This window comes from Elephas maximus, chromosome 11 (genome assembly GCF_024166365.1).
Source record: "Elephas maximus indicus isolate mEleMax1 chromosome 11, mEleMax1 primary haplotype, whole genome shotgun sequence".
NCBI lineage: Eukaryota > Metazoa > Chordata > Mammalia > Proboscidea > Elephantidae > Elephas > Elephas maximus.
The window spans coordinates 32707290-32721552 of NC_064829.1; the positions used below are offsets into that span (position 1 = coordinate 32707290).

The 14263-nt window shown below is 35.6% G+C and overlaps 1 protein-coding gene across 2 annotated transcripts in view; it reads right to left on the reverse strand.

The window, feature by feature from the left end:
- SS18 (SS18 subunit of BAF chromatin remodeling complex) overlaps positions 1–14263 on the reverse strand; it is a 91969-nt gene that overhangs the window by 13819 nt on the left and 63887 nt on the right. Inside the window, exons 6-10 of one of the 2 annotated variants that reach the window (XM_049900304.1) lie at positions 8711–8878; positions 7945–8049; positions 4078–4170; positions 3244–3366; positions 345–478 (exon numbers count right to left, since the gene is read on the reverse strand). In XM_049900304.1, the coding sequence (XP_049756261.1) occupies positions 345–478; positions 3244–3366; positions 4078–4170; positions 7945–8049; positions 8711–8878 (623 nt within the window). The remainder of the gene's footprint in view (positions 1–344; positions 479–3243; positions 3367–4077; positions 4171–7944; positions 8050–8710; positions 8879–14263) is intronic. The other variant, XM_049900305.1, reaches the window with a different exon arrangement.

Consider the following 14263-nt stretch of genomic DNA (forward strand, 5'->3'; position numbering starts at 1 on the left):
AGGGAGGTCTGAGAAACTTGGGGCTTTAGAAGAGGAAAGGATGTTTAAAACAGTTAAGAAAAATATTCCTAGGAGTAAAGACAGAATAGAGAGAGAGGTTGAGAGGCTGAAAGAGAGACAGAGAATGAATGAATGCTGGTGTCTAGAGATAATACATATTTTACATGTCAGAGTAGCTATGATTGGCTGTGCTAACATTCTATGAAAGAGACTTTAATGCATTTTCTTTGTTAATTCATGTACCATGAACAGAAGGGAAAAATGAGTCCTCCAGTGAAAAATATTTAACGTAATCAAGAGAGAACAAACGATGAGGCAATCTCACAGCTAGCCAAATAACTTACTTGGTCGTATCCATAAGGCCTCTGTTGGGGTGGCTGTGGTGGTCCAGGCTGTGTTGGTCTATATCCTCCATACTGCTGACCTTGTCCCTGTGGGTAGTTGGGATACTGAGGACCTGGACCACCCTGTGAAGGACCTGCAAAATAAAAAACACAAACAAAAGTCCAGATAAAAATGTAACAAGTCCCTAGAACTCTGGCAAGCATTGAGAACTAGATGTTACCATATTTTTTATCCAAATTTAAAAGGATAGCTTCATATCTTGATTTTATCAATGCTTTCTGGAACAAATGTAATGGTTCTAAGAAGAATGAAAATATTGTAATGCTACTACCGCATACCAGATGCTTTGATTCAGTGTAACTACTGCACTACTACTTAAAAAAAAAAAAAAACTACTTAGCCATTAAAAATTTACATGTCAAAATTGTAAGAGACTCAAGAATTGTAATGTCAGTTAATTCCACGGTAATAAGAAAATTCATCTATACCTCTACTGGAGAGTTAACCAGTGTAAACAAAAGGCAAAACAAAAAGCAAGAAGCAGGTCTAACTGAAAATATTGAAATAATTTCTGAAAAGTCTGGGAGCCAGTGAGATTTACGTTTGCATTCACCAAAAGAATCACATGGCTATGTTCTGTACTGATAAACTTATCATAATAATTTAAAATTTTAAAATAGAAACTAAAGGAGCCTTGAAAGCCAATGGATACGTGTGGAAAAAAAACTTAATTTGAAAATTATGCTCTAAGTACCAATGATCTTTAATACTTTACCCATAAAAATGAATGATTTCAAATTCCAGAGATGGCAAGGGACTGATCTGGTTTTCCAAACAGGTATGTTGGTTTACTAAACTCTACTATAATCTATAATAAAAAACACTTTAGAAAGTGTAGGCTGGAAAGCTTTAACACTTACATTCAAACTCAGATATAAAAACAATGATCTCAGAAGAAACTGTCAAAAGAGGATAATACGTTTTCAACCTTAAATAAATTCCATCAGTCTAATTATTAAAACTCTACATTTTCTATTAGGAGAAGGTCAATAAGCTGAAGTCTATGGAGAAGCAAAATGGAAACTTCTCTACTTCAGGATTCCTGACTTTTTACAACACAGCATTAAACTACTCAAAAACGAAAAATATTACATTTTCTTTTACCCTTTCTTTCCACTGAAAATAATATTTCTCTTAAGTCAATGAATTTAACCTTATTTAGGCACATATTTTCAAGCAAATGCAATAAAAAAAACCAGAACATTCTATTCATTCAAAGTACAAATGCTAAATAGTCATGAAATGGAAATGCTATTTGAGAAGCATGAGAAAGTCCATTGTGAAAGCAGAAAATTCATGGAGTATTTCTAAAGCCACGTCTGGAATAAGAGGAGCAGAACTTATCATTCTGGGGAAAATACCTGGTTTAGTTTCAATGTGTACGTCGAGGGGGCAAGAGAATTTCAACCTAATCTTGGTTCTTACATTTACTATCATAGGTATGCATAAGTGCCCACAATAACAAAGGTAGGCATAAGTGCCCACAATAACAGCAAAGCTTAAATCAACGAAAAATAAAACACTACGGATGTGAAAAAGAGACAAGTTACCAAAAGAGCAAGTCAGTACTAGCAAGCAGCTATCTCTCTGCTATTAGAGCCAATTTCCTACATCTACATTGGTTATAAACCCAAGCCCGCTGCCATCGAGTTGATTCCGACTCATAGCAACCCTATAGGATAGAGTAGAACTGCCCGATAGAGTTTCCAAGGAACACCAGGCAGATTCAAACTGCTGACCTCTTGGTTAGCAGCCGTAGCACTTACCCACTGTGCCACCGGGGTTTATAGCAGCCTGAAATTTGAGACTGAGATAATTTCCCCTCACGTCCTCATCATTCCATACTCTCTAATAAATTAAAAATTATTTTTAAATAAAATCAGATGTCCAGCTAGTAGACATAAAACCAAACCTGTTGCCATCAAGTCAATTCCGACTCATAGCAACCCTACAGGACAGAGCAGAACTGCACCACAGGGCTTCCGAAGGGCAGCTGGTAGATTCAAATCATCAATCTTTTGGTTAGCAGCCAAGCTCCTAACCACTGCACCAGCAGGGCTCCAGAGTAGACAGCACAAAAAAAATCAAAAACAAAACCCACTGCCATCGAGTCAATCCCAACTCATAGTGACGCTACTGGACAGAGCAGAACTGCCCTGTAGGGTTTCCAAGGAGCAGCTGGTAGATTCAGACTGCTAACCTTTTGGTTAGCACTTGAGCTCTTAACCACTGCACCACCAGGGCTCCACAGTACACATTATAGGGAGTATATAATAGGAAAGTATGGTTACATTTCCCCAAAATTCTGCAAGAAACATAACTCTGCAAATAATACACTTGTACATAGTGTTACTTAACTAGAAATGACAAAAACATTTTCTTTATGCTTTCTGAATAGATCTCTTTATTTGTACTCCAAAAAAAAATCAATGTTATTTTTCATAGTAACAGTCTTCAGTTTTAGAAACAAACTTGCTAAGCAGATTATGTAGTTGTGGTCAATAATCACCCAAACCATCAGTTTTCCAAGCACATACAAAGGTACTGGTGGGTTATGAATGGGAAGCAGGTTTGAGAATTCACGTTTTTGTCTCTTAAATAACTATACACCTTACCTTCGGTCAATGAATCATCTCTGTGGTTCTTTTCAAATGATTCACTATTTTGTCTAAGAGCAACATTTTAATAAATACCCTAATAATAAGTAGACTGAGCTAAAATTATGGATTTTTAAAAGCGAACATTCTTAGAAATATAAATATTAAATATCTACTTCTATACTTTAAAATGGTAGTTATCACATTTTTTGTGACAAATGATCTGCAGCGAGCTCCTTACCGTAGCCCTGCTGCTGTCCTGGATAGCCCTGCTGCCCCGGGTACTGCTGTTGCTGGGGTGCATATCCCTGCTGTGGAGGTGGTCCTTGGTAAGCATCTTGCTGTTGGCCATATTGGGAATTTCCTATAGGGTAATTGGAGAAGAGGAAAAAAAACCTGAGAAATTTGTTTAATTAACCTTTTTCTTCTAAAATGCATAGCCAACAACACAAGAACAAAATGAAATGCCATATTGATTTTAAAAGTTAACAAAACAAAGGAAAAACTCAAACCAAACAGAAGGATTTCGGCCAAACAAACTGCAGTTAAAGCCAATTTTGCAAGGTTCAACTGCAGCATTTTCAGCGTCTCTGCCATACGAGCATTACATTTACTGGAACATCACAGTCATAAGATCATGACTATGCTAAATAAAATAAAAAAGACAAAATTAAAGACAGCTACAAGAGCACACACTAGCTACACAAGATCAGCAAGCTGTTTCCTAAAGGCACTATACTTATATGTAAAATTATATATATATATATATGTAAACACACACGAGAAAAAAAAAATTGGATTGATGGATTTATGTTCAAATAGAAAATTTCCACTGAGGAAAATTATTTTTAAATGTTTTAGTCTTTTTACTGTTGTTAGAAATGAGAAGTCACGGTTATACATTTTAAATATTTGTAAGGAAACTGATTGTTTTGGGCTCCCTATAATTTTCAAGACAGCCAGCAGCTAGTACTCTACAAGAAGCTTTGCATGGGTAGAAGCTGTCTTAATGCAAGAATGTTCATTCCTGTGGAAGGGGATGTGTGTGTGTATATGTGTGAAGGTATATAGATACCTCCTTCGTAGTAATGTTGTGAGGAATCCTCATAAGGCCTATCGTAGCCTTGTTCAGGATACGACGGTTGCTGATAACCGTAATCATTATGACCTACATCAATTCGACAAGAGACAGGAAGAAACGTTAATGGCCACTGAGTGAAACCCTAAAAATATTTAAACTTTCAGATAAAATTGAAAAAAAGAAAATGAACTGGAAATAACATAAAAAATAATTTCAATTGCATTAGCCAAATATTTACCAATGTGACTGTTTTCATACTGCGTTAACGTGCAATTTTTTTTTAAGCAAAAAGCAGTAGTTTTAGATACATTACACTTATTGTCTTAACTATGATAATCCTCATCGAAGGGAAAAAAAACTTTAATTCCATTTTTTAAAAAGGAGAGAATGAAAGCATTTAGGCCTTTCACATGTAAATAACTTGAATTAAATTAGAATGAACAAAGGAAGCAATTATCATATTTTGTCAAACACCTGTTCTGCTGATCTCCAATTCCACAGCATATGCTAAAAACAGTGCAAAATATAAAGAGCTCCATAAGTTTTTTTCCCCTGAAAGAAACTGAAACATATCTTTCACATTCTATTTACCTGCATAAAGTATATGTATCTCAAAGTATTTTCAGATGCAAAAATTATTTTTAATGTTGCCATTTTATGTCTATAGAAAATATCTATAAAGTAGTGTAAAATACTGTTTTAAGTGCCAGAGTACACCTTTAGCTTAGAAGCTCCAACACATAAGAAAAGCCCCACCTACATGTTGTTTTAAGACACAAGTTTCATATGCAAGATGTCTAGAATCTAATGAAAAATAATACTCATATTTTTAATTAAGTTTCACAAAGAAAATGCAGAAAATAATCTTTCCATTAACTAGAGTCTGAATGAACTAAATTTTAGCAAAGTGCCTAATTAAGGAAGAGGAAAACCCACTGCCATTGAGTCAATTCCAATTCATGGTAACCCCATAAGGAATATAGTTAAAATAAATCTTATACTCAGTACTCTAGTATACCTACTCCTCACTTATCGACTATCTTGTCATCCAACATTTCACATTTACGACAATAGTAAAAAAACCTACTATCTGAGTATTTTGCATACTAACGACGTACGTCTGGCAGTAACAAATGCGAAAGTGCAAACGAGGAATGCTGGCTTTGATGGTTAAGGTTATCTGTCAGCTTGGCTGGGGCCATGATTCTCAGTGGTTTAGCAGTTATGTAATAATGTAATTTGGCAGTTACGTAAAACGTAACTTTGCAGTTATGTAATGATTTTAACTTGGCAGTTACATAGTAATGTAGTCATCCTCCATGTTGTGGTCTGATGTGGTCATCCTCCATTTTCACATAACACCAATTTTACGTAACGGCCTGATCTTTGGAACCTAACCATGTCGATAAGTGAGGAGAGGGTGTATTTGAACATTCTCAAACTACCTCATAAATATCTGTATCAAGGGTTGGCAAACTACAGCAGGTAGCCCAACGACCTGTTTTTATAAATAAAGTTTTATTGGAATACGGTAGTTCCCCCTTAGCCACTGGAGATATGTTTCAAGACCCCACACAGATGCCTGAAACCATGGATAGTACCAAACCCTATCTTAGCAACCTTAGCATATGATTTTTTTCTCCTTATTAAGTTGAGAATGTTTACTTTTTCACTTAAAGAAACCATATCTGAATTGCCAGCATCACTACTCTTGTGCTTTGGAGCCATTATTAAGTAAAATAAGGGTTACTTGAACACAAGCACTGTGATACTATGAGAGTTGATCTAACGGGCGGGTAGCATATACAGAGTGGATACGCTGGATGAAGGGATGATTCAAATCCTGGGCAGGGCTGGAGCAGGACAGTGTGAGATTTGATCACCCTACTCAGAATGGTGTGCAATTTAAAACTTATGAATTATTTCTGAAGTTTTCCAATTTAGTATTTTCAGACTACAGTTGAGTGCAGGTAACTGAAATCACAAAATGCAAAACTGTGGATGGGGGGGCTGCTGTACAGTCATGCCCACTCATTTACCTATTGTCTATTGCTGCTTTTTGCTCCAACAGTAGAATTCAGTAGTTAAGACCAAGAACGTACAGCCAGTGAAGACTAAAATATTACCTGGCTCTTTACAGAAGAAGTCTGCTGACTTCTGATCTATATATATTTACTGGCATATATAACTAAACACAATGACAGAAAATACCCAATGCTATTTAAGAAAATTACTTATTGATGTAAACGTAATAAATACTCTATGTAAATATCAAACACATGTATTAATACACGCCTATGCAAAAAAGATACCATTTAACTCAATAATCCTTCACTAATGAAATAAAATTAATTACTTATAGCAACCTTAAAGTTTTGATATTTGGAAAAATATATTTATAACAAGTTTCACATTTCAGGAAGTTAAGACTAAAATAACAATGTCAAGTTTAACTCAATTACTTAAAATGTATTCTTAAAATTAAACCATTAAAACAATCATTTAGTTTTCAGACGACTTCCTAATGCATATAATTTAAGAGTAGATTTCATCTTTTTAAAATATCTACAGTCTACTATAAACTTTTATTAAAGTTTTTAATTAAAAAAATCCTAATAGCATGTCAACATGGGAAAGGAAAAAGAAAAAAAAAAATTCTGAATAACTCAGTGCAAGAAAATCTGTGGTAAATAATGCATTGTTTTCTGACCAGAATTATCCTTACGCATCATCACTATCACTAACAGACATTTATCGTGTGCAAAAGACAATGATTTCTACAGGTGTATGTCTGCTCTGCCTGTGTAGTCACAGCCTCGACAGTAAAAACTAATATTCTTAAGTACTGTTATACCTTTATTCTTCAAGCCTTTACAAAAAATGGCAGGCAAAATGATTTTTTAAATACACCAACTTATATCTTGCTGACTTACATTAGCTTCTTGTCAATGGCTTCCAATACTCTAAGTTTCTTAGTTTCTCAAGTTTCTTTGGGAATACACCAAGGGAGCTTACTTTATAAAAAGAGCTTTTGGCAAATCCTTTCATAGCAATGTGAGTCGTTTTGTAACGTGAATAATCACCTCTTAACTTATTGGTTTTATATGTCTGAATAATTTTTTGTTCAACATTTTAAAATTTTCAAAAATATAAAGCATGTAAAGAACTGTACAGTGAAAATCTCTATGTATGCCTGGACTATTACTGTTTAGATTTTCTTGAAGTGCAGTTTATTTTTTTACAAGTCACCTTCCCACTAAAAACTTTTTAAAAAACTAACTAATACTAAAACCTGGTTTCTAAATGTCTGTTCTATCCTGCCAAAGCTATAAAAGCTATATTATGAACATAATTTAGCTTCCAGATTTTTTCTCAAATGGTTAATGTATATAAACCATTGTTCTTTGAGAAGTATACAACACAAAGTTGGAAAAACACCTAAGAGTTATATTCTCTATGTATTTATACAATGCATAAACATAAACCAACAAGTGAACTTTATGGTATGTGAACAATTTCCCAATAAAGCTGTTATTTAAAAAAAAGAGTAAATCAGTGATACTTGCTTTGGTTGAAATTAACAATTCTGAATAAAAAAGGGCCCTCTTTTATATAAGCAAGGATTCCAATGACAGAATGTGATTCCTGATGGTACTAATATGGAATAGCTACACAAAATATATTTTAAACTAGGTTATAAACTAATGCTATCATTGATGCTTCAGATTACTTAAAGTGTTCCTAAATTCAGAAGAAACAGATTGTTAGTTTCTTCATCCCTGTTAAAATGTTTTCAATAGCTATCTCCATTAATACTGGGCAGGGATAGAAAATGGGCAAGTTAACATTAGGAGAGATTACCATCAGGGTAATATTGCTGGTTCATGCCTTCTGGAGGACCTTGTCCACCATGACTGTACTGGTCCCCATAATAGTCCTCCTGGCCTGAGTACTGCTGTGGTGGGCCTGAAAAACCACAACCAGTCAAGATGTAAATAATTTGCTCTCTATGTCATCAAAGGCTTGCTTTCTAATCTGATGTTACGAGAGATTATTTATCAGCTGTAGATTCCCCTCCCATTCCCTGGCATTTCAGATACTTTTAACTATTTTTATAACACTCATACACACACACATAGCTCCACACACATTCCACTAAAATTAATATGAAGACGATACATGCAATATCAAACAATACCAATTCAGAAAAACAAACACTAAATTCTTAAAAAGAAGTTCAAACTGGTAGAAAATTAATTTTGGTATTAGAGCACTATGAAATAAGATGGGGTTTGTTCGTGACCATATATTTAGTAACTTTCAAAAACAAACTAGTACCTTCTGCCATTAATTAGTGAGTTTTTGATATAAAATTTATGATGTAACTTAGTACCAGAAAAGGACAGATAAAAGAAATCTATATAACTGGAAGTCCCTAACCACTATATGACCCTTTGCACCTACTATATTTACTACCTTTTTGGGGGTTTAAAAAAAAAAAAAGTCAAGGCAAAGAAGCCCCAACTCTGCCTAATTATGTTTAAAAACCAAAAGTTTACTAAAATGTAAAGCCTTTCAAGTTCTCTTATTTACATTAAGCAGGAAAATTTTCAAAATGGAATCTTACCCTGTTGAGGTGGTCTATAAGGAGGGATCTGTCTCTGACCCATCATATGATTGCCTTGATTAACTTGACCCATCATTCCCATAGGTGGCTGCTGTCCTTGGTAATGTTGCCCACCTCCCTGTGGCATATTATATTGTTGAGAAGGAGGCTGTTGATGCATCATTGGACCTGAAAACAGACACAACATTACACATACAACATTTCTGCACATACGATTTCAACATCTTAAGAGAAACTGAAGAAATTTTTTCATATAATCTCAAAAAACACCAATGCAAAAAAAAAAAAATCAGCTTTAAATAACAAAGAAAAAGTTTTAAAGTTCTCATGGCTAAAACTATCTACAAACAAAAAACAAAGCAACTAATCAATGGTAGATGATTTGAATACCACTGGAAGAGTATTCTAATCATTTTTTAAGAATCGAAAGATACAATATATGAACATCCTGAACATATGTTTTCCGTTATACTCTATATACTTACCCCTAAAAAATCTTTCCAGAAAAGATATAATCCTTATGCTATACACTGACAACAAAATGAATTTAACAAAACACACAGTAAAATGAGTAGTCAAACCAAGGAAAAAAAAAACAAATTTCTGCATTTTCATTATTGTTTCCTTTTCCAAAAGCACTCATTACATAATGGTAGATAGGGAAACCATACGAACTTTTATAAATATGCCTTCATCAACAGAATTTCATAAACTTTAATTTTGGGGCAAAATTTTAAAGGCTCTTCTTTCCTTTTACAACAATAAAATTTAAAAACTAAAAAGGTTTTCTTGAAATCAAAGAGCTGATGCACTTTTTAACAAGTCTCTCTCTCTACCCCCGCCCCCACATGCACACATCAAAAACTTCTTAATAAAAACCATAGGCTCGGAAATCAGTACTATGCAGTTTTCAAAGTGAACAATACCGTAGTAGCCAAACTACCACTGCTATAGTATCACAATGACAACAAAAATATATCACATGAAATAATCAACAATGGCCATAAAGTTCCATGTTGCCATCTAACAATGTAAGCAGCTCCTCAGAGATTCACTGGGCCAAGTAACTGTGTGGAGCTCATCATTCTGCCATTATAACCATTACTGTCTCAGATGTATGAGTCATCTCCCAGTTTACTGCGAAGATAGCTACACTGTTGTTGTTAGGCGCCCTCAAGTCAGTTCTGCCACACAGTGACCCTGTGTACAACAACTACATACTTCCCCCTTTACCGACTTGGGGACAATTTAAGAAAAAAAAACACAAAAGGTAAAGACTAAAAATACTGGAAAAGTTTTACAGGCAAAATCACCCAGGTGAGCCAAAAGGTTATTTAAACAAAACAAAAGCCCACCTCTTTAAATGTATCACTGACCTACAACAGCACAAGAAAGGCTTCATTTCATTTCCAACTTAAAGAACGGTTTTATTTGAAGATGTGCTTTATCTCAGCTCTTCTTGTTCCTATTCACCTGCTTCTGTTCTTTTCTTTCTTTTCATATTCCTTTTTCACTTCTCCCTAATTCTATTATCAGAAATGTAAGCTTTTCAAAGATTGCTCTGGGACCTTTCTGACAAGGTAATAAACTATTACTAGTAGAGATAAGGTACAGAGAAGAAGAGAATGTATAGACACTGCCAGAGTCAGATATTTATTTCATGTAAATCACTAACAACATCCTTATTTTCAAGTTTTCAGGTGAGGAAACCAAGGATCAAGATTACACAGCTAATATATGTTAATTGAGAATCAAACAAAACTCGAGTTTGGTTTTAAAACACATGTCTATTTCCCTATTCTTCACTACTTTTACTCAAAAATAAGCTACAATAAAAATGGGCAAAGGACTTGAATAGACATTTCACCAAAGAGGACATTCAAATGGCAACCAAAAACAAGAAAAGATGCTCAGTGTCATCAGCCAGCAGAGATGCAAATCAAAACCACAATGAGCTACCATTTCATTCTAACTAGGATGGGTAAGATTTAAAAAAAAAAAAATGAAAGTAACAAATGTTGGTGAGGATGAGGAGAAACTGGAACCCGTACCCAATGCTGACAGGGATGCAAAATGGCATAGCCATGGTGGAAAATAGTGTGGCAGTTCCTCAAAAAACTAAAAACAATTACCATACGACCCAGCCATTCTACTGCTGCATATATACCCAAAAGACTTGAAAACAGAGACTTGTACACCAATGTTCACTGCAGCACTATTCACAAAGCCAACAGATGGAAACAACCTAAATGCCCATCAACAGATGGATGGATAAACAAAATGAGGTGCATACATACAATGGACTACTACTCAGTCAGTAGGAGAAATGAAGTCTTGATACACTTTACAATATGGATGCAGTGAAATTATGCTGAGTAAAATAAGTCAATCACAAAATGACAAATATCATATGACCTCACTTATATAAAATGACAAGAAAAGGCAAGTGTATAAAGAACAAAATTTATTTGTGGTTACCAGTGGCAGGAGGAGGCAGGGGGGCTAACAATGACGGAAGTATCACACTGGTTAAGGGTAGGGTTGCAAAGTCAATTACTATAATTGCTGTCAATAAGTTGTACACCTGTAAAAAGCTGAACTGGGCAAAACTGTGTGACAGATATATTTACAACAACAAAAATGAAGAGTAGCTGTTTAAACTGCTTATGTACAATCAAACACCTCATGGGATTTGGTTTCTTGGTTTGGAGGTTTAGGGTCATGGTTTCATGGGACATTCCAGTTAACTGGCCTAATAACACGTTCGGTGCTTCTGTTCTACCTCCTAGTTCATTATGTAGTACCTGGGGTCTTAAAAGCTTGCAAGAGGCCATCCAAGGCACAACAATTGGTTTCTAGTAAGCTGGTGCAACACAGGTAGGAGCATCAGGATTAGAAGGAGACTATAGAATATGTGGCTAATTATTTCCATAAACAACTACTTCCTTTGCCATGAAACCAGAAGAATTTGATGGTGCCAGCTGGCATTACTGAACATTTTGATCAAAGATTCTAAAGAAGAATCATGATTAAAAGGGGCAAAGTGCAGAGCAGAAGTTCAAATTCTTATGGACTCCAGACTTCCTCGGGCTATGAAGGTTGGATAAACCCCTGAAATTACTGTCCTGAGATCATCTTTAAACCTTCAGTCAAAAATATTCCCTGAAGTCTTCTTAAAACCAAGCAATACTTTAGCTTAACTAGCAAAAAATGTCTGTCTTGAGCATTACACTCTTTTAAGAACTATCTGTAAGGGATCAAACTGACAACAGCAACTTGAAAGGTTAAATAGGAACCTTAGGGGGCACTGAATTTAATAGAAGAGGATTTACTCAGAAAAGGAAGGTGAGCATGGCTGCACAACTCAAAAATTATAATCAATGTCACTAAATAGTACACACAGAAACCACTGTTTTGCTGGGTATATTCTTAACAAAATTTTTAAAAAATAAGTTGTAACAAAATTAGTAATTCAGAAGCAAAGCATGGCATGAAAACATTCTAAAGCACTAATTAGTTTAATTAAAGCTACAATGTTTTAAATATATTTTGTATATAATAAAGTATTGAACAGTCAAATTCATAATTGTGTTCAATAATACTAGGCAACATGACTGGGCATTATCCATTTTCAGTAAATGAAGATTTTGCCTTGTCTCTCTTCTCCAAAAGTATCAGAAGAACTGTCTAAAGACCTCTTGTCTTAACAGAAGATATCTATTAAACTAAACCATATAAAACTTAAAGAGGGAAGAAAGCAAAAACATAATAGCCGGAGGGGGAAAAAATCCAAAAGGATATAAATAAAAACAAAATGCTAAGCTTTGCTCTAAAAGAGAAAAGTCATTCGAGCTTAAGCCCTAGACAGAAAAGGCCGTGTCTTCTGCACTTTATCTTCTGAGACTATTAGCAGCTCCAATCCCAAAGAGCTCAATTACACCCTTTTTTTTTTTTCATTGTGCTTTAGGTTAAAGTTTACAGTGCAAATTAGTTTCTCACTCAAAAATTTATACACTAATAGTTTTGTGACATTGGTTGCAATCCCTGCATTGTGTCAGCATTCTCCCCCTTTCCACCCTGGGTTCCTCATGTCCATTCGTCCAGTTTTCCTGTCCTTTCCGGCCTTGTCTTTGCCTTTGGGCAAGTACTGCCCATTTGGTCTCCTATACTTGACTAAACTATGAAAAGAAGCAGTTCCTCATGTGTGTTATTGTTTGTTTTATAGGCCTAATTTTTGGCTGAAAAGTGGACTTCGGGAATGTCCCGGGACCACAGTCTCTCGGAAGTTCCTCCAGTCTCTGTCAGATCAGTAAGTGTGGTCCTTGTGTGTGTGAGAATTTGAATTTTGTTCTACGTTTTTTCTCCCGCTCTGTCCAGGACCCTCTAGTGTGATCCTTGTCGGTGCAGTGGGTGGTGGTAGCCAGGCACCATCTAGTTCTTCTGGGCTCAGGCTGGTAGAGGCTGTGGATCATGTGGTCCATTAGTCCTCTGGACTAAAATCTTCCTTGTGCCTTTGGTCTTCTTCAGTCTCCTTTGCTTCAGGTGGGATGGAATCAATAGATGTGTCTTAGATGGCTGCTCACAAGCTTTTAAGACCCCATGCGCTACTCACCAAAGGAGGTTTTCTTTATGAACTATGTACGTTATTACAATTGACCTAGATGTTCCCTGAGACAATGGTCCCCAGCCCTGTCTAAGGGCTGCCTCAAAGGACTGACACAAGATACTCTTGAATTTGTCTCAAGTTCATGCAAGGGACAGGAGCAGAAAGTACAGTTGGAAGGCTTTAAGAGCCTGTAGCCACCAGGAACTAGAGTACCATTACGGCATACAACAGTTACCTTAAAAGACTGGAAGAAAATAGGGAAGAGTTTCATTTGGAAATTATGGCTTTCAAAAGCCCTGTGAATAAGAGGGAGGTGAAAGGGTCACACATACCCCCAGGACAAGATGCATGCTCAGAAATTACCTAAAAAGAACCTATGCTTTAATCTCAGTCTAACCCCTAGACTCAGTGCACGCCTCATGAAGTGCTGAGGGTAGAGGAAGTGGCACAGAGCCAATATGTAAACAGTGTGAAAGGTTTTTGTTTTGGAGTCCCCCCTCCCAGCGTTCAAGAAAATCACTGTCAAAAGACTAGCTTAACACAGGCTACAGAGAGTTCAGTGTCCACACATGTCTAAGAGAACAGTCTTTGCAAAAAACAGTTAGAGGAAGTCATTAAACGGATTAATGCAACTTTCAACAATTAAAAAAATAATAAAACAACAAACCCTGAGGAAGGGAGAGAATCTGATATCCAGAATAACATTATGTTATTCAAATGTCTTGTCTGTAACAGAAAAAAATCACAAGGCATACAAAAAAATGGAAAGAATGGCTCATTCGGAAGAACAAAATAAAGCAACAAAAACCACTCCTGGGGAAACCCAGACAATGGACTACTGTATTTTTACACAAACAATATGTGCATTCTATGTTTGTTTGCCAAGCGCATCCTCCTCCTTCAAAGTATCTTCCTAAGTGTGCTATGTTCATTTTGTTTACCTGTTG